The 23,230-nt window shown below is 51.6% G+C and overlaps 1 protein-coding gene across 2 annotated transcripts in view; it reads left to right on the top strand.

The window, feature by feature from the left end:
* The first annotated feature begins 527 nt into the window (after positions 1-527).
* HMGA1 (high mobility group AT-hook 1) overlaps positions 528-23,230 on the top strand; it is a 109,500-nt gene continuing 86,797 nt past the window's right edge. For both annotated transcript variants that reach the window (XM_069633514.1, XM_069633513.1), the window contains exons 1-2: positions 528-744; positions 16,663-16,777. In XM_069633514.1, coding sequence (XP_069489615.1) covers positions 16,676-16,777 — 102 coding nt within the window. In that variant the 5' untranslated portion in view covers positions 528-744; positions 16,663-16,675. The remainder of the gene's footprint in view (positions 745-16,662; positions 16,778-23,230) is intronic.

Genomic DNA, 23,230 nt, shown 5'->3' with positions numbered 1-23,230 from the left:
GATGCGGGCCAATTTAAAGTATTAGTCCACTGCGCTGGTCTCAATTTTTATCAACTTCACTCGATGGAGCTTAAAAATACCCAATTTTAACAAATGCTCCCCGTGGCTGGAAGGAATGCTCAGGGGCAGCGGTCCGGCGCTTAGAAGATGGAGGGCTGCACAGACCAAGCACTATTTAAACAGTTTGTCATAAAAAATTATGAATTGCGATTCACAAATGCGCACGACTTTCTTTTGGCAAACCTGATGCCATCACGTGTTGAATCCGGGGGACAAATGTGTCACGGAAACAGTTCCATGAAATCTCGTCTGTCCTTTTAAATGTCCCCCTGCTCCGCCGATGCCCCACCCCTTCGGTGACATCACCGCCCCACGGACCCGCCCCCCCTCCGAAAGCCCTCCCCGCTTCTCTGCCTGTCCTTATTTCACGGGCAGTCTGTGTGATTTGCCTATTTTTAGCCGCCTTGGCTGTCTACCAGGGAAGGCCGGGCTTTTGTCCCCCTCGCCCCCCCCCTGCCCCTCCCTCTTTCTCTCCCCCCCCCCCCACCCCTAATGGTTTTGACCCGGCTTCCTTCCTTTTGGAAGAAGAAGCCGGTTTTTTTTTGTTATTATCATCGTTTCTATAAAGGAGACAGGCCCGTGTTTCTCTGTGTACTTGTTACAGGGCAGTGTCTGCCAGCGGTAGCCAGGAAAGGGGGCAGCGCCGCGAGGAGTGCAAGCGAGAGGCGAGGAGCGCTCGGCACTGTGAGTATGGCCGGATTGCTTCACAGAGGCGCCTCTTAGGCATTTGGCTATATGTGCATACCGTATGTTTATTTCTCTGGAAATGTATTCGTGTATTAGGTTTAAATGTCCTACTATCTATAACTATATACATGTGTTTTGTGTGTGTGTCTATATATATATATATATATATAAAGCTTGTTTTCTGAATCCTGTATAATGCATGCTCTTCTCGCCCCAGGGCTGCCAGGAATAATATCCGTGTGTATTTTTCTTGCGTAGCGCTGCATGAGACCAATAGCCGCTTCGTACCTCTTTCTCTCGAAGAAATTGGGTCAGGTGCATATCAATAAAGTGCCCTCCGAGGGAGCATTAAGCGCCGGGCGCTTATTCTCGCCGCCCGGGGATGCTTTCTTCAAAGTGATGGTGTCCCCCCCCGCGCCTCCCCTCAATCCTTGACACTTCCAGGCGCGGGAGGCTGTGAAGGCAGCGCCGGTGCTTGGAATGGAGATGCCGGCTCTGTGGGGATGCTGCTGGGAACAAAGGGCTGGTGGCTGGTGCGCCAGAGCCGGTGCCTCCGCGCGCCCTCGAGCCGGTGTCTCCGCGCGCTCTGGAGCCGGTGCCTCCGCGCTCCCCTGAGCCGGCGCCGGGCCTCCACAGACGTTCCTGGAATAGTGCAGGTACACGCGAGCCGGTGCCTCCAATCTCCCCGGGGGCAGCTGGGACACAAGGGGCAGCGTCTCCCCGCGGCGCAGAGCCGCTGGGAATAAACAATGATGGCTGTTAGCAGCGCGTGGGTCCTTGTTCTGCAAAGGCCGCTGGCGTGAGGGTAATAATACACTGCTGGTGTCTCCCTGCTGTGCGAAGGTTGCTTAGAATAAAAGACACGTGCCGGTAATTAAGACCCGCGACTTCCACGTTCTGCCCAGAGCGCCTAGACGTTGCCTCCAAGCTCTGCAAGGGATGATGTGATTAAAGAGCCGGTGGACTCCACTCTGCCCAGTGCTGGTGAGAGTATGCAGCTGTCGCCCCCACCCCCCAGCACTGTGCCCAAGGCTGCTTAGAAATAAAGAGCAGGTGCCTGCACCCTATGCCAGGCTTGATTAGAATAAACAGCCGGTACCACAACACACTGTGCATGGTTCCTTGCAACAAACAGACTGCACCTCTACGGTCTGCCCGGGGCTGCTTAGACTAAAGATCAGCTGCACCCACAATCTAAAGAGCAGCGCCCCCCACAATCAGCCCAGCGCTGCTTAGAATAAAGAGCAGGTCGCCCCCACACTCTAAAGAGCATCACCTCCCACACTCAGCCCGGCGCTGCTTAGAATAAAGTGCAGGTTCCTCCACACTCTAAAGCACAGTGCCCCCCACACTCAGCCCAGCACCGCTTAGAATAAAGAGCAGGAGGCCCCACACTTTAAAGAGCAGCGCTCCCCACACTCAGCCCAGAGCATCTTAGACTAAAGACTAGGTAGCCTCACACTGTAAAGAGCAGCACCCCCCACACTCAGCCCAGCACCGCTTAGAATAAAGAGCAGGTCGCCCCATGCTCTAAAGAGCAGCGCCCCCCACACTCAGCCCAGCGCTGCTTAGAATAAAGAGCAGGTGGCCCCACACTCTAAAGAGCAGCGCCCCCCACGCTCAGCCCAGCGCCGCTTAGAATAAGAGCAGGTGGCCCCATACTCTAAAGAGCAGCGCCCCCCCCCACGCTCAGCCCAGTGCTGCTTAGAATAAAGAGCAGGTGCCCTCCCACACCCAGCCCTGCACCACTTAGATTAAAAAGCAGGTGGCCCCAAACCCTAAAGAGCAGCGCTCCCCACACTCAGCCCAGTGCGGCTTAGAATAAAAAGCAGCTGGCCCCACACTCTAAAGAGCAACTCCACCCACACTCAGCCCAGCGCCTCTTAAAATAAGGGGCAGGTGGCCCACACTCTAAATAGCAGCAACCCCCTCACTCAGACCAGCACTGCTTAGCATAGAGAGCAGGTGGCCCCACACTCTAAAGAGCAGCACCCCCCCACACTCAGCCCAGCACTACTTAGAATAAAGAGCAGGTGGCCCCACACTCTAAAGAGCAGCTCCCCCCCACACTCAACCCAGCGCCTCTTAGAATAAAGAGCAGGTGGCCCCACACTCAGCCCAGCACCACTTAGATTAAAAAGCAGGTGGCCCCAAACCCTAAAGAGCAGTGCCCCCCATACTCAGCTCACCTGCCCTGGGGTGCTTAGACTAAAGAGGCGGTGCCTCTACACTCTGCCCCCATGGCTGCTTAGAATAAAGGACATGTGCCCACACTCTGCCCAGGGCAGCTAAGCGTAAAGAGCAGGTGTCATCCTACTCTAAAGAGCAGCTCCCCCACACTCAGCCCCGCGCCACTTAGAATAAAGACCAGGTGGCCCCACACTCTAAAGAGCAGCTCCCCCCACACTCAGCCCAGCGCCTCTTAGAATAAAGAGCAGGTGGCTCCACACTCTAAAGAGCAGCGCCCCCCACGCTCAGCCCAGCGCCGCTTAGAATAAGAGCAGGTGGCCCCATACTCTAAAGAGCAGCGCCCCCACGCACGCTCAGCCCAGCGCTGCTTAGAATAAAGAGCAGGTGCCCCCCACACTCAGCCCAGCACCACTTAGATTAAAAAGCAGGTGGCCCCAAACCCTAAAGAGCAGTGCCCCCCATACTCAGCTCACCTGCCCTGGGGTGCTTAGACTAAAGAGGCGGTGCCTCTACACTCTGCCCAGGGCTGCTTAGAATAAAGGGCATGTGCCCACACTCTGCCCAGGGCAGCTAAGCGTAAAGAGCAGGTGTCATCCTACTCTAAAGAGCAGCTCCCCCCACACTCAGCCCAGCGCCACTTAGAATAAAGACCAGGTGGCCCCACACTCTAAAGAGCAGCCCCACCCACACTCAGCCCAGCGCCTCTTAGAAAAAAGAGCAGGTGGCCCCATACTCTAAAGAGCAGCGTCCCCCACGCTCAGCCCAGCACCACTTAGAATAAAGAGCAGGGGGCCCCACACTCTAAAGAGCATCGCCCCTACACTCAGCCCAGCACCGCTTAGAATAAAGAGCAGGTGGCCCCACACTCTAAAGAGCAGCGCCCCCCACACTCAGCCCAGCACTACTTAGAATAAAGAGCAGGTGGCCCCACACTCTAAAGAGCAGCTCCACCCACACTCAGCCCAGCGCCTCTTAGAATAAAGAGCAGGTGGCCCCACACTCTAAAGAGCAGCTCCCCCCACACTCAACCCAGCGCCTTTTAGAATAAATAGCAGGTGGCCCCACACTCTAAAGAGCAGTGCCCCCCACCCTCAGCCCAGCACCGCTTAGAATAAGAGCAGGTGGCCACATACTCTAAAGAGCAGCGTCCCCCCCACGCTCAGCCGAGCACCGCTTAGAATAAAGAGCAGGTGGTCCCCACACTCAGCCCAGCACCACTTAGAATAAAAAGCAGGTGCCCCCCACTCTAAAGAGCAGCTCCCCCCAAACTCAGCCCAGCGCCTCTTAGAATAAAGAGCAGATGGCCCCCCACACTCAGCCCAGCACCACTTAGATTAAAAAGCAGGTGGCCCCAAACCCTAAAGAGCAGTGCCCCCCCATACTCAGCTCACCTGCCCTGGGCAGCTTAGACTAAAGAGGCGGTGCCTCTACACTCTGCCCAGGGCTGCTTAGAATAAAGACCAGGTGGCCCCACACTCTAAAGAGCAGCTCCACCCACACTCAGACCAGCGCCTCTTAGAATAAAGAGCATGTGGCTCCATACTCTAAAGAGCAGTGCCCCCCACACTCAGCCCAGCGCGGCTTAGAATAAAAAGCAGGTGGCCCCACACTCCAAAGAGCAGAGCCCCCCACACACAGCACAGCGCTGCTTCAAATAAAGAGCAGGTGGCCCCACATGCTGCCCAGGGGTGCTTAGACTAAAGAGGCAGTTCCTTCACACTCTGCCCAGGGCTGCTTAGAATAAAGGGTAGGTGCCCACACTCTGCCCAGAGCAGCTAAGCGTAAAGAGCAGGTGTAACCCTACTCTAAAGAGCAGCTCCACCCACACTCAGCCCAGCGCCTCTTAAAATAAGGGGCAGGTGGCCCATACTCTAAATAGCAGCACCCCCCTCACTCAGACCTGCACTGCTTAGCATAGAGAGCAGGTGGCCCCACACTCTAAAGAGCAGCACCCCCCCACACTCAGCCCAGCGCTGCTTAGAATAAAGAGCAGGTGGCCCCACACTCTAAAGAGCAGCGCCCCCACACTCAGCCCAGCACCTCTTAGAATAAAGAGCAGGTGGCCCCAAACTCTAAAGGGCAGCTCAACCCACACTCAGCCCAGCCCCGCTTAGAATAAGAGCAGGTGGCCCCATACTCTAAAGAGCAGCGCACCCCCCATGCTCAGCCCAGCGCTGCTTAGAATAAAGAGCAGGTGGCCCCAAACACTCAGCCCAGCACCACTTAGATTAAAAAGCAGGTGGCCCCAAACCCTAAAGAGCAGTGCCCCCCCATACTCAGCTCACCTGCCCTGGGGTGCTTAGACTAAAGAGGCGGTGCCTCTACACTCTGCCCAGGGCTGCTTAGAATAAAGGGCAGGTGCCCACACTCTGCCCAGGGCAGCTAAGAGTAAAGAGCAGGTGTCATCCTACTCTAAAGAGCAGCTCCCCCCACACTCAGCCCAGCGCCACTTAGAATAAAGACCAGGTGGCCCCACACTCTAAGGAGCAGCTCAACCCACACTCAGCCCAGCGCCTCTTAGAATAAAGTGCAGGAGGCCCCACACTTTAAAGAGCAGCACCCCCCACACTCAGCCCAGAGCATCTTAGACTAAAGACTAGGTAGCCCCACACTGTAAAGAGCAGCACCCCCCACACTCAGCCCAGCACCGCTTAGAATAAAGAGCAGGTCGCCCCATGCTCTAAAGAGCAGCACCCCCCACACTCAGCCCAGCGCTGCTTAGAATAAAGAGCAGCTGGCCCCACACTCTAAAGAGCAGCGCCCCCCACACTCAGCCCAGCGCCGCTTAGAATAAGAGCAGGTGGCCCCATACTCTAAAGAGCAGCGCCCCCCCCACGCTCAGCCCAGCGCTGCTTAGAATAAAGAACAGGTGGCCCCAAACACTCAGCCCAGCACCACTTAGATTAAAAAGCAGGTGGCACCCAAACCCTAAAGAGCAGTGCCCCCCATACTCAGCTCACCTGCCCTGGGGTGCTTAGACTAAAGAGGCGGTGCCTCTACACTCTGCCCAGGGCTGCTTAGAATAAAAGGCAGGTGCCCACACTCTGCCCAGGGCAGCTAAGCGTAAAGAGCAGGTGTCATCCTACTCTAAAGAGCAGCTCCCCCACACTCAGCCCCGTGCCACTTAGAATAAATACCAGGTGGCCCCACACTCTAAAGAGCAGCTCCACCCACACTCAGCCCAGCGCCTCTTAGAATAAAGAGCAGGTGGCCCCATACTCTAAAGAGCTGCGTCCCCACGCTCAGCCCAGCGCCACTTAGAATAAAGAGCAGGGGGCCCCACACTCTAAAGAGCATCGCCCCTACACTCAGCCCAGCACCGCTTAGAATAAAGAGCAGGTGGCCCCACACTCTAAAGAGCAGCTCCCCCCCACACTCAGCCCAGCGCCTCTTAGAATAAAGAGCAGGGGGCCCCACACTCTAAAGAGCAGCGCCCCCCACACTCAGCCCAGCACTACTTAGAATAAAGAGCGGGTGGCCCCACACTCTAAAGAGCAGCTCCCCCCCCACACTCAGCCCAGCGCCTCTTAGAATAAAGAGCAGGTGGCCCCACACTCTAAAGAGCAGCTCCCCCCACACTCAACCCAGCGCCTCTTAGAATAAAGAGCCGGTGGCCCCACACTCAGCCCAGCACCACTTAGATTAAAAAGCAGGTGGCCACATACTCTAAAGAGCAGCGCCCCCCGCCCACGCTCAGCCCAGCGCCGCTTAGAATAAAGAGCAGGTGGTCCCCACACTCAGCCCAGCACCACTTAGATTAAAAAGCAGGTGGCTCCAAACCCTAAAGAGCAGTGCCCCCCATACTTAGCTCACCTGCCCTGGGCTGCTTAGACTAAAGAGGCGGTGCCTCTACACTCTGCCCAGGGCTGCTTCGAATAAAGGGCAGGTGCCCAGACTCTGCCCAGAGCAGCTAAGCATAAAGAGCAGATGACATCCTACTCTAAAGAGCAGCTCCCCCCACACTCAGCCCAGTGCCTCTTAGAATAAAGAGCAGGTGGCTCCATACTATAAAGAGCAGCGCCCCCCACACTCAGCCCAGCGCAGCTTAGAATAAAAAGCAGGTGGCCCCACACTCTAAAGAGCAGAGCCCCACACACACAGCACAGCGCCGCTTCAAATAAAGAGCAGGTGGCCCCACATGCTGCCCAGGGTGCTTAGACTAAAGAGGCAGTGCCTCCACACTCTGCCCAGGGCTGCATAGAATAAAGGGTAGGTGCCCACACTCTGCCCAGAGCAGCTAAGCGTAAAGAGCAGGTGTCATCCTACTCTAAAGAGCAGCTCCCCCACACTCAGCCCAGCGCCACTTAGAATAAAGACCAGGTGGCCCCACACTCTAAAGAGCAGCTCCACCCACACTCAGCCCAGCGCCTCTTAGAATAAAGAGCAGGTGGCCCCATACTCTAAAGAGCAGCGTCCCCCACGCTCAGCCCAGCGCCACTTAGAATAAAGAGCAGGGGGCCCCACACTCTAAAGAGCATCGCCCCCCACACTCAGCCCAGCACTACTTAGAATAAAGAGCGGGTGGCCCCACACTCTAAAGAGCAGCTCCCCCCCACGCTCAGCCCAGCGCCTCTTAGAATAAAGAGCAGGTGGCCCCACACTCTAAAGAGCAGCTCCCCCCACACTCAACCCAGCGCCTCTTAGAATAAAGGGCAGGTGCCCACACTCTGCCCAGGGCAGCTAAGCATAAAGAGCAGGTGACATCCTACTCTAAAGAGCAGCTCCCCCCACACTCAGCCCAGCGCCGCTTAGAATAAAGACCATGTGGCCCCACACTCTAAAGAGCAACTCCACCCACACTCAGACCAGCGCCTCTTAGAATAAAGAGCAGGTGGCTCCATACTCTAAAGAGCAGCGCCCCCCACACTCAGCCCAGCGCGGCTTAGAATAAAAAGCAGGTGGCCCCACACTCTAAAGAGCAGAGCCCCCCACACACAGCACAGCGTTGCTTCAAATAAAGAGCAGGTGGCCCCACATGCTGCCCAGGGGTGCTTAGACTAAAGAGGCAGTGCCTCCACACTCTGCCCAGGGCTGCTTAGAATAAAGGGTAGGTGCCCACACTCTGCCCAGAGCAGCTAAGCGTAAAGAGCAGGTGTAACCCTACTCTAAAGAGCAGCTCCACTCACACTCAGCCCAGCGCCTCTTAGAATAAAGTGCAGGAGGCCCCACACTTTAAAGAGCAGTAGCCCCCAAACTCAGCCCAGAGCATCTTAGACTAAAGACTAGGTAGCCCCACACTGTAAAGAGCAGCACCCCCCACACTCAGCCCAGCACCGCTTAGAATAAAGAGCAGGTCACCCCATGCTCTAAAGAGCAGCGCCCCCCACACTCAGCCCAGCGCTGCTTAGAATAAAGAGCAGGTGGCCCCACACTCTAAAGAGCAGCTCCCCCCACACTCAGCCCAGCAACTCTTAGAATAAAAAGCAGGTGGCCCCACACTCTAAAGAGCAGCGCCCCCCCCACGCTCAGCCCAGCGCTGCTTAGAATAAAGAGCAGGTGGCCCCACACACTCAGCCCAGCACCACTTAGATTAAAAAGCAGGTGGCCCCAAACCCTAAAGAGCAGTGCCCCCCATACTCGGCTCACCTGCCCTGGGGTGCTTAGACTAAAGAGGCGGTGCCTCTACACTCTGCCCAGGGCTGCTTAGAATAAAGGGCAGGTGCCCACACTCTGCCCAGGGCAGCTAAGAGTAAAGAGCAGGTGTCATCCTACTCTAAAGAGCAGCTCCCCCCACACTCAGCCCAGCACCACTTAGAATAAAGACCAGGTGGCCCCACACTTTAAAGAGCAGCGCCCCCCACACTCAGCCCAGAGCATCTTAGAGTAAAGACTAGGTAGCCCCACACTGTAAAGAGCAGCACCCCCACACTCAGCCCAGCACCGCTTAGAATAAAGATTAGGTCGCCCCATTCTCTAAAGTGAAGCGCCCCCCACACTCAGCCCAGCGCTGCTTAGAATAAAGAGCAGGTGGCCCCACACTCTAAAGAGTAGCGCCCCCCACACCCAGCCCAGCGCCGCTTAGAGTAAAGAGCAGGTGGCCCCACACTCAGCCCAGCACCACTTAGAATAAAAAGCAGATGGGCCCCCACTCTAACGAGCAGCTCCCCCCACACTCAGCCCAGCATCGCTTCGAATAAAGAGCAGGTGGCCCCCACATGCTGCCCAGGGGTGCTTAGACTGAAGAGACAGTGCCTCCACACTCTGCCCAGGGCTGCTTAGAATAAAGGGTAGGTGCCCACACTCTGCCCAGAGCAGCTAAGCGTAAAGAGCAGGTGTCATCCTACTCTAAAGAGCAGCTCCCCCACACTCAGCCCAGCGCCACTTAGAATGGAGAGCAGATGGCCCCACACTCCAAAGAGCAGCACCCCCCACACTCAGCCCAGAGTCGCTTACAATAAAGAGCAGGTGGCCCCATACTCTAATAAGCGGCGCTCCCCACACTCAGCCCAGTGCCGCTTAAAATAAAGAACAGGTGGCCCCACCCACTGCCCGCGGGTGCTTAGACTAAAGAGGCGGTGCCTCCACACTGTGCCCAGGGCTGCTTTGAATAAAGGGCAGGTGGCCCACACCCAGCCCAGGGCAGCTAAGCGTAAAGAGCAGGTGCCCCACAGTCAGCCCATTGCAGCTTTGAATAAAGAGCAGGTGTACCGACACTCTGCCAAGGACTGCTAAGTGCAAGGAGCGGGTGCCGGTTACCAGTCATTTGGTCGAAAACCAAATGATCGAATGCCATTTGATCGACAGTCAAATGGTCGAAAAAAATGGTCGGTTTTATTTATTAATTTATTTATTTATTTTTTACATTTTTTTTTTATGGGGGGATTCCCCCCCAACCCCCGTTTTCTTTATTAAAAATATTTTTTAACCAACCAAAACAAAAAAATATATATAAATATATAAAAAATTCGACCTTTTTTTTCCGACCATTTGACTGTCGATCGAATGGTCATTCGATCTTTTATTTTCGACCATTTGACTGGACACCGCAGGTGCACTCACACTCTGCCCAGCACCACTTACAGTAAAGAGCAGGTGCCTTCACACTCTCCCCAGAGCTGCTCAGAATAAAGAGTGGGTCTCCCAAAACTCAGCCCAGTGCTGCTAAGAATAAACACAGGTGCCTCCACTCTGCCAAGGGCTGCTAAGAGTAAAGAGCTGGTGCCTCGACACTGTGCCCGGGTCTGCTTAGAATAAAGAACCAGGGCCTCAATACTCTGCCCGGTGCTGCTCAGAGTAAAGATGAGGCACCTCGACACTGTTCCCAGGCCTGAAGCTAATGCAGTCGGGCCCACCGCACTGACATTAACATCTGTAAATGCCCACACATCGCTGCTGGGTGGGCATTTGAAGATTGTGTGTGGGCCTTACCTTCTCAGGCCCTATCCTGTCTACGCCTCTGTCCAGGGCTGCTTAGAATAAAGAACCATGGCCCAGGGTCTCAACACTCTGCCCTGGTCTGCTAAGAGTAAAGAGCTGGTGCCTAGACACTCTGCCAGGGCTGCTAAGCGTAGAGAAGAGGTGTCTCTACATTCTGCCCAGTGCTGCTTAGAATAAAGAGCAGGTGGCCCCACACTCTAAAGAGCAGCTCCCCCCACACTCAGCCCAGCACTACTTGGAATAAAGAGCAGGTGGCCCCACACTCTAAAGAGCAGCTCCCCCCACACTCAGCCCCTCTTAGAATAAAGAGCAGGTGGCGCCCACACTCTAAAGAGTAGCCCCCCCCACACTCAGCCCAGCCTCTCTTAGAATAAAGAGCAGGTGGCGCCCACACTCTAAAGAGTAGCACCCCCCCACGCTCAGCACAGTGCCGCTTAGAATAAAGAGTAGGTGATCCCCACACTCAGCCCAGCACCACTTAGAATAAAAAGCAGGTGCCCCCACTCTAAAGAGCAGCTCCACCCACACTCAGCCCAGCGCCTCTTAGAATAAAAAGCAGGTGACACCAAACCCTAAAGAGCAGTGCCCCCATACTCAGCTCACCTGCCCTGGGCTACTTAGACTAAAGAGGCAGTGCCTCTACACTCTGCCCAGGGCTGCTTAGAATAAAGGGCAGGTGCCCACACTCTGCCCAGGGCAGCTAAGCGTAAAGAGCAGGTGTCACCCTACTCTAAAGAGCAGCTCCCCCCACACTCAGCCCAGCGTCGCTTAGAATAAAGACCAGGTGGCCCCACACTCTAAAGAGCAGCTCCACCCACACTCAGCCAAGCGCCATTTAGAATAAAGGGCAGGAGGCCCCACACTTTAAAGAGCAGCGCCCCCCACACTCAGCCCAGAGCATCTTAGACTAAAGAGCAGGTAACCCCACACTCTAAAGAGCAGCGCCCCCCACACTCAGCCCACCGCCGCTTAGAATAAAGAGCAGGTGGCCCCCCACACTTAGACCTAGACCAGCGCCGCTTACAATAAACAACAGGTGCCTCCACACTCTGCCCAGAGCTGCTTAGAATAAAGAGCCAGAGCCGTGGCACTCTGCCCACGGCTGCTTAGAATAAAGAGCCAGAGCCGCGACACTCTGCCCAGAGCTGCTTAGACTAAAGAGCCAGAGCAGTGACACTCTACCCACGGCTGCTTAGAATAAAGAGCCAGAGCCGTGACACTCTGCCCAGAGCTGCTCAGAATAAAGAGCCAAAGCCGTGACACTCTGCCCAGAGCTGCTTAGAATAAAGAGCCAGAGCCGTGGCACTCTGCCCACGGCTGCTTAGAATAAAGAGCCAGAGCCGCGACACTCTGCCCAGAGCTGCTTAGACTAAAGAGCCAGAGCAGTGACACTCTACCCACGGCTGCTTAGAATAAAGAGCCAGAGCCGTGACACTCTGCCCAGAGCTGCTTAGAATAAAGAGCCAGAGCCGTGACACTCTGCCCAGAGCTGCTTAGAATAAAGAGCCAAAGCCGTGACACTCTGCCCAGAGCTGCTTAGAATAAAGAGCCAGAGCTGTAACACTCTTCCCAGGGCTGCTTCGAATAAAGATTAAGTGACTCTACATTCTGCCCGACATTGACAGCTGTTGACTTTTTCAACTGGAGGCTTCTTTCCCATATGAATATCGTGTCTTAAGATATAATATGCATATGTCATCTATATGTGTCAGTCATTCGTGTAGGCTACCAAGATGCACCTCTGAAGAATATAGGTGACCTCTCTGTAAGTGCCCTTAGTATGTGTCTCCCTCTCTGTGTATCCCCTCCTGTTTGATGGGGGGGCAGGGGGAGGGGTGAGATCTGAAGGACGCAGCAGGAAGTGCAGCTCTCCTCCAGATGTGAGGATGGAGGCTGGGAGATAAGGAGACCGACCGGCAGACAGCTGGGAGGATGCAGGCATGCGGAAGTCACCCTGAGCCTAAGCTACACTGTATTCCACTCCTCCACCCCCTCCCCAGCCGCTCCCCGTCCATCCTGTTCCTAAGCCCTTCACTGATCTGCTGCAGAGCAAGGTGAAGCATCCCACGCCACAACCTAAAGGTGCACTGAGTCAGTGAGGTGCACCCCTCCCTTGCCAGGTGTCTGGGGCAAGAGACACCTCTTTCACTATCAGTGTATGTGAGTATGTGGTCAGTAAGAGGTCCCCTTCTGTATGCCAGTGTATGTGAGTATGTGGTCAGTAAGAGGTCCGATTCTGGGTATCGGTGGGTGTATGTGAGTCTGGTCAGTAAGAGATCCCCCTTATGTATGCCACTCTATATGAGTCTGTGATCAGTAAGCGGTCCACATCTAGGTATCTATGTATGTGACTCTGTGGTCTGTAAAAGGTCCACTTCTGTGTGCCAGTGTATACGAGTGTGTGGTTAGTAAGAGGTCCCCTCCTGGATGCCACTCATATGAATCTGTGGCCAGTAACAGGTCTGCTTCTAGGTATTAGTATATGTGAGTCTGTGCTCCGCAAAAGGTCCCATTCTATATGCCAGCGTATAGAAGTCTGTGGTCAGTAAGAGGTCAGCTTCTGTGTATCAGAGTATATGACCCTGTGGTCATTAATGGGCACATCCTTCACCGTCAGTGCATATGTTTCTGCAGTAAGTAGAATTTGCCTCATTTTCTCTGTGTATATAAATCTGTGGTCAGTGTTAAGGGTCCCTTATAAATTAATCTCATTGTATAGGCATCGGTGGTCAGAAAGAGTAATGCTGCTGTCATTGTATATGAGTCTGTGGTCCGTAGCAGTTGCCTTTTTGATGTCTATTGTATGAATTTGTCGGTGGTCATTAAGAGGCCCCCTATTAAGTGATATGATAAGATATTGCATTTATAACTCGCCTACACACACGTGTCAGTTTAGTTGAGCCTGTAGTTAGGAAGAAACGTCCCTCCTCTGTCAGGTTATATGAGTCTGTGGTCAGTAAGAGGCCCATTTCTGTGCACCAGTGTATACAACTCTGTGGTCAATATGAGGTCTACTTCTAGGAATCAGTGTATACGAGTCTGTGGGCTGCTTCCAGGTATTGGTGTATGTGAGTCTGTGGTCAGTAAGAGGTCCGCTTCTGGGTATCGGTGTATATGAGTCTGTGGTCATAAAGAGTTTACTTCCAGGTATCACTGTATACAAGTTGGCTGTCAGTAAGATGTCCGCTTTTGGGTTTGAATGTTTGGGAGTCTGTGGTCAGTAAGAGGTCCACATCTGGCCATCTGTGTAAACAAGTCTGTGGTTAGTAAGAGGTCCACATCTGGGTATCAGTGTTTGTGAGTCTTGTCAGTAAGAGGTCTGTTTCTGTGTGCCACTGTATATGAGTCTGTGCTCAGTAAAAGGTCCCATTCTGTGTGCCAATGTATATGAGTCTGTGGTCAGTGAGAGGTTGGCTTCTGGGTATCTGTGTATGTGAGTCTGTGCTCTGTAAGAGGTCCCCTTCTGTATGCTAGTGTATATGAGTCTGTGGTCAGTAAGAGGTCCGCTTGTAAGTATCAGTTCACGTGAGTTTGTGGTCAGTAAGAAGTCTGTTTCTAGGCATCAGTGTATAAGAGTGTGTGGTCAGTAAGAGGTCCGCTTCTGGGAATCCGTGTATGTGAGTCTGTGGTCAGTAAGAGGTCTGCTTTTTGGAATCAGTGTATGAGTCTGTGGTCCGTAACAGGTTCGCTTCTGGGTGTCAGTGTATATGACCCTCTGGTCATTCATAGGCACATCCTTCACTGTCGGTGTATATGGTTCTGAAGTCAGTTTATATGAGCCTGTGGTCAGTAAGATATAAACGAGTGGATCTGCTTAAAATAACTGCATCGCAAAGGCACAAGTCTCAAAAGTGCTAAGCTGACTTGTTCGCCTTTTGAGAATCTCGATTACTTTCTTTGATATTTGGCCACAGCTTTGTATTTAATGCAAGCGGGGGACTACCACACAACCCCTGAACCCGGAATGCCGAAGAGTAGAATACCAGTCCAATCCGTCCCTGAGCTGAGGAGAGGACAGGGTCCAAACGAAATGCTTACGCGAACTGGGGAAGCGTAGGGTCCCAGTGCAATCCCTACCCGAGCTGGGGAAGAGTACAGTCCCAATGAAATCCTGACCCGAACTGGGGAAGCCTAGGGTCCCAGTGCAATCCCTACCCGAGCTGGGGAAGAGTAGAGTGCCAATGAATTCCTGACCCGAGCTGGGGAAGAGTAGAGTCCCAATGAATTCCTGACCCAAGCTGGGGAAGAGTAGAGTGCCAATGAATTCCTGACCCGAGCTGGTTAAGAGTAGAGTGCCAATGAATTCCTGACCCGAGCTGGGGAAGAGTAGAGTCCCAATGAATTCCTGACCCGAGCTGGGGAAGAGTAGAGTCCCAATGAATTCCTGACCCAAGCTGGGGAAGAGTAGAGTGCCAATGAATTCCTGACCCGAGCTGGGGAAGAGTAGAGTGCCAATGAATTCCTGACCCGAGCTGGGGAAGAGTAGAGTCCCAATGAATTCCTGACCCAAGCTGGGGAAGAGTAGAGTGCCAATGAATTCCTGACCCGAGCTGGTTAAGAGTAGAGTGCCAATGAATTCCTGACCCGAGCTGGGGAAGAGTAGAGTCCCAATGAATTCCTGACCCGAGCTGGGGAAGAGTAGAGTCCCAATGAAATCCTGACCCAAACTGGGGAAGCCTAGGGTCCCAGTGCAATCCCTTCCCGAGCTGGGGAAGAGTAGAGTGCCAATGAATTCCTGACCCGAGCTGGGGAAGAGTAGAGTGCCAATGAATTCCTGACCCGAGCTGGGGAAGAGTAGAGTCCCAATGAATTCCTGACCCGAGCTGGGGAAGAGTAGAGTCCCAATGAATTCCTGACCCGAGCTGGGGAAGAATAGGATCCTAGTGCAATCCCTCCCAGAGCTCTGGGGAAGAGTAGAGTGCCAGTCCAACCCCTACCTAAGCCGAGTAGAGGGCAGGAGCCAAATAAAATCCTTACCCGAGCAGCGGAAGAGTGGGCTCCCAGTGCAATCCCTACCTGAGCTCTGGGGAAAAGTAGAGTACCAGTCCAATCCCTGCCTCAGCTGAGGAGAGGGCAGGGTCCAAATGAAATCCTTACCCGTTCAGCGGAAGAGTAGGTTCCCAGTCCAATCCTTACCTGAGCCGAGGAGAGGGCAAAGTCACAGCATAATCCCTACCCAAGCTCTGGGGAAGGGTAGCGTACCAGTGCAATCCCTACAGAGCTCTGGGAAAGGGTAGCATACCAGTGCAATCCCTACCCGAGCTCTGGGGAAGTGTAGCTACCAGTGTAATCCCTACCCCAGGTCTGGGGAAGGGTAGCGTACCGGTGCAATCCGTACCCGAGCTCTGGGGAAGTGTAGCTACCAGTGTAATCCCTACCCCAGGTCTGGGGAAGGGTAGCGTACCGGTGCAATCCGTACCCGAGCTCTGGGGCAGGGTAGCGTACCAGTGCAATCCCTACAGAGCTCTGGGAAAGGGTAGCATACCAGTGCAATCCCTACCCGAGCTCTGGGGAAGTGTAGCTACCAGTGTAATCCCTACCCCAGGTCTGGGGAAGGGTAGCGTACCGGTGCAATCCGTACCCGAGCTCTGGGGCAGGGTAGCGTACCAGTGCAATCCCTACCCGAGCTCTAGGAAAGGGTAGCATACCAGTGCAATCCCTACCCGAGCTCTGGGAAAGGGTAGCGTACCAGTGCAATCCGTACCCGAGCTCTGGGGCAGGGTAGCGTACCAGTGCAATTCCTACCCGAGCTCTGGGAAAGGGTAGCGTACCAGTGCAATCCCTACCCGAGCTCTGGGAAAGGGTAGCGTACTAGTGCAAACCGTACGCGAGCTCTGGGGCAGGGTAGCGTACCAGTGCAATCCCTACCCGAGCTCTAGGAAAGGGTAGCGTACCAGTGCAATCCCTACCCGAGCTCTAGGAAAGGGTAGCATACCAGTGCAATCCCTACCCGAGCTCTGGAAAAGGGTAGCGTACCAGTGCAATCCCTACCCGAGCTCTGGGGAAGGGTAGTGTACCAGTGCAATACCCTACCCGGGCTCTGGGGAAGGGTAGCAATGGCAGAACGTATGAACAATGCTTGCAAGATCTCTCTGATAGGGGAGTTCTTGGCAGCACCCTGTACCCCATGTTTGACAGGGCTTTTGGCCATTTCCTACCACGAGTTGGGGAAAAAGTGGACCCCTACAAACACTTAGGGGTGCTGACTAAAGCAGGGCAAATTTACTTAGGGGGCATTGCTTTCCCAATCCCTCCCCACCCCATGACATGTGTTGCTTCGAGTTCTTGGCATTTTGCCCACTGTCCCTCCGACAGAGTTTTAAAAAGTCTGTGTTTTCTTTTTGATAGCACTGGACGGAAGATGAGCGAGTCTGCGGCGAGAGGGGGCCAGGCCGTATCGGGCAAGCAAGAGAAGGGGGCCGAGGGGAAACGGGGGCGAGGCAGGCCTCGCAAGCAGCCCCAGGTAGGTCGCAAGCAGTCTACTATCAGAACACAAACAGCTGTTCCATTTTATCTCAATTTGGTTGTCATAAAAGGCGGGTCATTGTGGTGCTAAGTTTCCTTATACAAGTGGGTAGGTACACTTGAGTTATTTAAACATTTAATTTTAATTTTGCTCATTATTCTGTTTGATGGGAGTGAAAATGAATCCACAATTATTGGAATTGTATAGAACTTTGCAGCGATTTTCATTTTTTTTTCTCTTTCCAAGTTGTATTTATTCTTTTGACACTTACATAAACAATACATCTAAATACAATAATTGTAATGTACAGAGTAACACTTATTTAATCACAACATAACAGTACATACTTCAAAGGAAATGACAGAGAGAAGGGGCGGAGGTGAGGTGAATAAAAGAGTGAGAAAATGCAAATAAAGAGAGAATAAAAATACATTAAAAAAAGAAAATTACAAAATTAAGAAACGAAAAAAAACCCTAGAATGTGAGAAAAATAACTAAGCATAAACGTGATTTCTATGTCATCAACTTCCATTATGAAAAACATAATTCTATGAATGTAATCGAGTATTTATAAAAAAAAATTCAAAAAGGCTAGGCGATTTTCACTAAAGAGACATGGCTTTGAAGTAAGCTCTTACACATGTGAACTAATAGTATTGAGTTGTGAGGGAATTAGAATTTAAGATTAAGGAGATCATGCGGGCGATCAGTTTCTAATCCTTAGGGACAAGACAAAGTTTATGGCATCAGGAAAACACAATGAGTTGGATCAGAAAAAAACCGGACATGGACACACACCCTAACAAGATATCGACTTATTTAAATATCAGATAAATATCAGAAGATCAGGCCATCAGAAAGACTCACCAACCAGCGGACCCGACTTCCGCCTGTCCTACGTACGCCCGAAAGACAAGCTCCCTGAAGTGGCCGCAAACTCACTGGGCCCTCTTTTATTCCAGCTGGATATTGAATTTTGATGACCCAAGTTTGAAGCCACCACGGCAAACTTCTCCTGAAGTACTTGATGTCAAAACACAACTTTCGGATTGTTTAGCGTTCTGGCCTGTGAATTGAAATATGTGGTATGGGTTGCAAACTTACAAAGGCAGCCCCAAATCTCAAGCAACTATATTATTATTATTAGTCATTGAGGGAGGCTGCGTAAAAACATTACTGCTCCTTTTGGGAGAAACGTGAGAACAGATGGGGTTTTTTGGGGATAAATAATGTTAATTCCATGTTACTCTTGCCCTCCTTTTACCTACAATGAACAGTCATTCCTTTCTTTTCACTTCAAAGCAATATGGCTAAACCATGTCTCGGGAGGATAGCTCAGGGGCAACGTGCTCGCCTTGGAAGCAAGACAACGCAGTGCAACACGAGTTCGATCCCTTGGTCCGCACTTAGAAACCTCTGGGTGTTATAAATAACCAATTGCCAATTACAAAGGCTCTGCACAGGTCCCAGATCACATGTCATAGCCAGTGTCTCAATCTTCCAGGAGAAGCCGAAAAAGGTGTGCCAAACTACGCAGGGTTCTGTATCCATGCGGCCAGCCCTGCACCCAGCACTGGCAGCTGACATTGCTAGCCACTCTCCACACTGCGATGGTGTCTATTAGGCTGCAACAGTATTACCCTGTTCAGTGCCCAATCATGCCTTTCTTATCACATTACATGTGTTGAAATGTACATCTACGTGCATTATGTTTTCGGTTCTGCAATGATGGACGAGGGCCCTCCGAAAAACCTGGAACTGCCCACCGGCACACGTCTGCAAGACCATTCACAGCCCTGCAAGAACACGCCAATGGCAGCTGATCGCTCTGCATATTACATGCAATTTAACAGGACAGAGCGTTGGAGGTGGCTGTGGGCAGCAGAACAGTGGCGAACCGAAGGAATGTTACACATAAACTGAACATGAATATTATACCATCATTGGGCCTCACTAAAAAGTATGGCAGTGTGGGGAAAATGCTGGTAAAGCCGTGGTAACTCTGTTACCACTGCATTACTGCACCGCCATGCTACAGGTTCGACAGTGAAGTGGAGGATTTTCCTCCAGCAAAAAGCACCAACTTACTGCCAAAAACTGGCAACATTGGCAGAATTACCACTGGTGGTAATTCTGACAAAATCCCCAGGCAGTCCTTGGGACTCCAGAAAATTGGGATTTATACCACCACTTGTAAATCAGTGGGACCAGGTGGCAGTAACTGTAAATCCGTTTGGCAGTGTTTTGGCAGATTTACCACTGAAATATCGCCAGATTTGTAATGAGGCCCATTGTCTCCTTGTGGCCAGTAAGCAAAGAACTTTGTCACTGTGTCTTATCCCAATAACAATTTGCTCAAGATCATTTTGAAAGTAACATCACTCTTCAAATGGGTCACAGGAATCATCGAGAACAAATAAAGACACTGCTTTCATTCGAGAAGAAATTAGCACTTTGTCAGTGTACAGACGGTCTATTAGCACACATGATGCATATCATCCCAGCTGCTGTTCAACTCCAAAGGCCATTTTAGAGGATTTGTGATGACTCCAGAGGATGGTGTCACCCACAATAATGATGACGTGTCGGGGGGATGTGGCCAGCTGCCCGCAAAGATGGACGCCTTGAAGGAGACCTCCGGACCCCCCTGCCTACCAGCCTGCAGTATGAGCGGGTGTGCGGAGCGTACCTGAGTTACAATGGAGTGCAGAGGAGCGGAAGAACGGGGGAGTGCCTGCAGGCATAAAGCAAAGGCATAAGTCACCCACAGAGGCTGAAATCTGCAGGGGAGCAGGTGGTAATACGGTAGGGTGACCAGATTTTTAAAAAGGAAAACCGGGATAGGCCATATAAATAGAAGTATGACTAAAGTAAATACAAATAAAATGTTAGTCCTACTTCTATGTCGCAGGTCTGTTGTCGGGGGTGGAGAGGGGGTGTGTTCACAGGCACACTCCCCTCATTGGTTGAGAAACCGGGAGGGGAAAGTGAAGGAAATTGGGGCGTGAAAAGCATTTCACACCCCCATTCGCGCATGAAGAGTTGCGCTGGGACCTGATTTCGGGATTTCGAAATCGGGTTCTGGCAAAAAGCGGGACCGTAGCCACCCACCCTTGGAAACCCCAGACGGGGTTTGTAAAATCAAAAACCGCATGGGACCCCGGGACAGAGGGTGATTTCCCCGGACTGTCTCGGGAAAACCGGGACATCTGGTCACCCTATAACACGGGCACAACTGTCCAAAAATGATGGCGGCGGGCTGTTGCTGCTTACCTCAGTTGCAGTAGCCTCCCTTGAAGAGCAACGAGGAGAGGAGCGGCGAACACGCAAGCGGGGCTCTGCCGGGTTGCAGACAGTGGAGAGAGTGCGTCAGAGGCAAGTGGAGATGGCGAAGAAGCGGGGGAAGCTGTTGTAAAAGGAGCATGTCCTGGAGGGTTCTCACTTGGGACGTGAAGGCAAAGGCGGAGCCGGGCCTAGGTGGCTGTACGTATGAAGAGTGGAGAGAGGCTGCAGTGATTACAACAGCCGAGGCCTGGAGGGAGAAGCCACAGCATAGCTGCAAAGAAAGAAAGAGGACTGGAGGTCATGGCTACGGGGAGAGCACCTACATGATTAGCTGCACGTGGAATTTGACCAGGTAATAGAAATACAGAGAGCGACTAGGTTAAAAAAGCACAATGGAAGTAACCCGAAAGCAACGAGACTGATAATCGCCTTTTTCTTGCGTTATCCAGGGGTTGGGATGTGCGGGTGGGGAAAAGCGGGCCTGAAAGCCGAGGCCAGCTACTGTACCAGCAAAAGAAGGCAGAGGGGAATGCACACATTGGTTGAACCAGGGATCAATCCTGAGGGGGCACAAGAGGGCCGGTTGGCGCCAGTTGAAGGGAGGAGGGGGGACAGGATTGCCTAGTTGTGTGTTACAAGTTTACAATGGTTTTATTGGTTGAGTAGTTCATGGTTTCAGCAGAGAGCGAGAGGGCGAACACTGTCAGAACAGAGGGCAGCAGCATTGGGCATACATACACAAAGTCCACGATCTGAAAGCAGTGTTGACAGCGAATATGGGTAACGGTCTCGGGGTACTATCACTGAATGTCAATGGCCTGAGCCACTATATAAGAAGGAAGAAAGTCCTCCAATATTTGGCCACCAATAAAAATAGCACTTCTGCAAGAAGCACACATCAGTAAACAAGAGGCGGCTAAACGGTGCATGGAATGGGTTGGGAAGGTTTACCATAGCAGTCTCGAGAAAGGCAGGAAATGTGGAGTGGCGATCCTCATCCATAAGGCGATACAAGTTAGAACTGTGAAAACCTGGGAAGATGAGGGGAGAATTGTCGCAATTAAGGTACGCATAGGTGAGGACAGCATAGTCATAGGTTCAATCTATGTCCCTATGGCAAACAAACAGGTCTTCTCTGCGGACGTCCATAGAGTGATGGCAGGGACAGGAAAATGCCCGGTACTACTAGGGGGGGAGATTGGTACTTGTCAGCTGATCCCTTTTTATACATGTCTGCTAATCACAGGGATGTTGAACTGGATGATCTCCAAACAGTCCTTTAAGATGAGTAGCGGTACCCTCGAGATAGATGGGGATGCAGATTCATACTCGTGCATCAAATAATTAAGACAACTCAATAGTTTGGCAAAGGGAGTCTGTTTAATGACAAGCTCATAAAACGGGGAGTACAACGAACATCAGCAACCGCTCAATCTTCTCGCTCTCCTCACTTTTATAAAAAACACAATATTTATATCAAAAACTTGTCATTGCTGATGTACAACCTGCGCACGTATTAACGTCATTCTATGTGGCAATCTTAAAAACCTTACATTTAACGTGATTGGTTATAGGTTATAGAAAGGTAACTTAACAAAGGTACTATATCTGCATATGGTAATGGGGAGAGGAGATTGGATAATAAATGTCAGGTGGGGCAACTAAGCCCTCCGTTCAAAATGGCCACTATGAACGTCACTAAAAGTATGACGTCCTATTGGCTCTACTCACTGTAGGACCCTAGATTACATGATCCACCATGATTGGGTTGGCATCAACCCCACTCATACTTTTCCACCTACGTCTAGCAGCACGCAGAAAGAACATCCAGGTGCAGAGAAGCTCGTCTGCACTCCAGCTTCCCACCAATTATGCTACAATCAATCATCACCTCAGTGGTCATGTGTCAATTACTGCTTTGTAGTTTGGCCTGGTGTCTGTTCTGTACTCTGAGAATTTGTAAGGAGTATGGGCATGGCGGGGATTCATGCTTAGGTGTGATAGTTTCACTCTTTCAGCCTGCCTTTGTGACATGACTGGACACCATGAAATCTGCTATTCTCTGTGTCTTTTCGTATATTTGATTTAATACTACCAGTCTTCTGACGTCTGTGGCTAATCTTGACCTTTTCTGAACAGGATCCTGTGTTCTTCTCTCCTCAATTGTATCCAATGTCGGCCTATTCAAGTCAGATAAGACATGGCTTCTTTGCATAGTCATCCTTTTGCTGGGTTTTTTTCTGTCTTGATTCTCGATTTTCTTGCTGCGTCACACTCCAACTGTGGCCTTTTGTAACCTTTGTTCATTTTGCTTATATGCGTAGTGGACTCTCATCTACACATAAAGTGCTCCTTAAGGGATATATTTGTAAACGTTGGCGCTTGCCGCAATCTATCGACTATAAAGCATAAGCAAGCTTCACAATTTCTTTGCTTCTTGCAGTTACTTGCATGTGTACATGTTCAAACTAACTAAATATCTTCATCATGCATATGGCATAAGTTTCTTCATTTTGACATCAATTTCTTCACCTTAGGCTCAAAATGTCACTTATCCATGGTACCTTCTCTATATTATCAGTATTCTTAGGTTATTATATCTTCTATATGTGCGTCAGTTCGATTTCTTATGACGTCACCATTCATCTTCCTTCACTATCTTCTTTGCCGTCGTATTGCTTAGAATGTAGAAATTGCCTTTTTAATGGATATCTTACTGTCCAGGTTTTCTTAGGTGTCGGTATATTGACAGGTGCTGTTGTGCTGATAGGTACTGGGCAGAGCCCATATACTGCTCTTTGCTGATTCAACTGTTCTTTATACGTCACATACTTTGGTGTGAACTCAATAGGTAATGGGAGGGGGGCAACTGGAGTAGGCACAATACTTGACACTTCCTCTTCACTGTGAATGCAATGGACACAGGGTTCCTTCAGCAACTAATGAGGGATTATGGAATGCGCAACTCCTTGGAGGCTGCTAAACCCTTAGAGAGACTTCACGTTCACGTTGTGTGTGCATGGTATAGTATCACGCATTGATTACTTTCTATTGTCAGCGAGAGCCCCTCATAATGTGGAAGACTGTGACATTCTGCCTGGGGGGTGTCGGACCATGAGGCGATTAGCCTCGTTCTGGATACGACACTATTCAGGCCTCATGCGA

The sequence above is a fragment of the Ambystoma mexicanum genome, chromosome 13, assembly GCF_040938575.1.
Source record: "Ambystoma mexicanum isolate Mex_15411 chromosome 13, UKY_AmexF1_1, whole genome shotgun sequence".
In the NCBI taxonomy this organism is placed as follows: domain Eukaryota; kingdom Metazoa; phylum Chordata; class Amphibia; order Caudata; family Ambystomatidae; genus Ambystoma; species Ambystoma mexicanum.
Note: the sequence above shows the minus strand (reverse complement) of the source record. Positions and strands in the feature narration are given on the sequence as shown.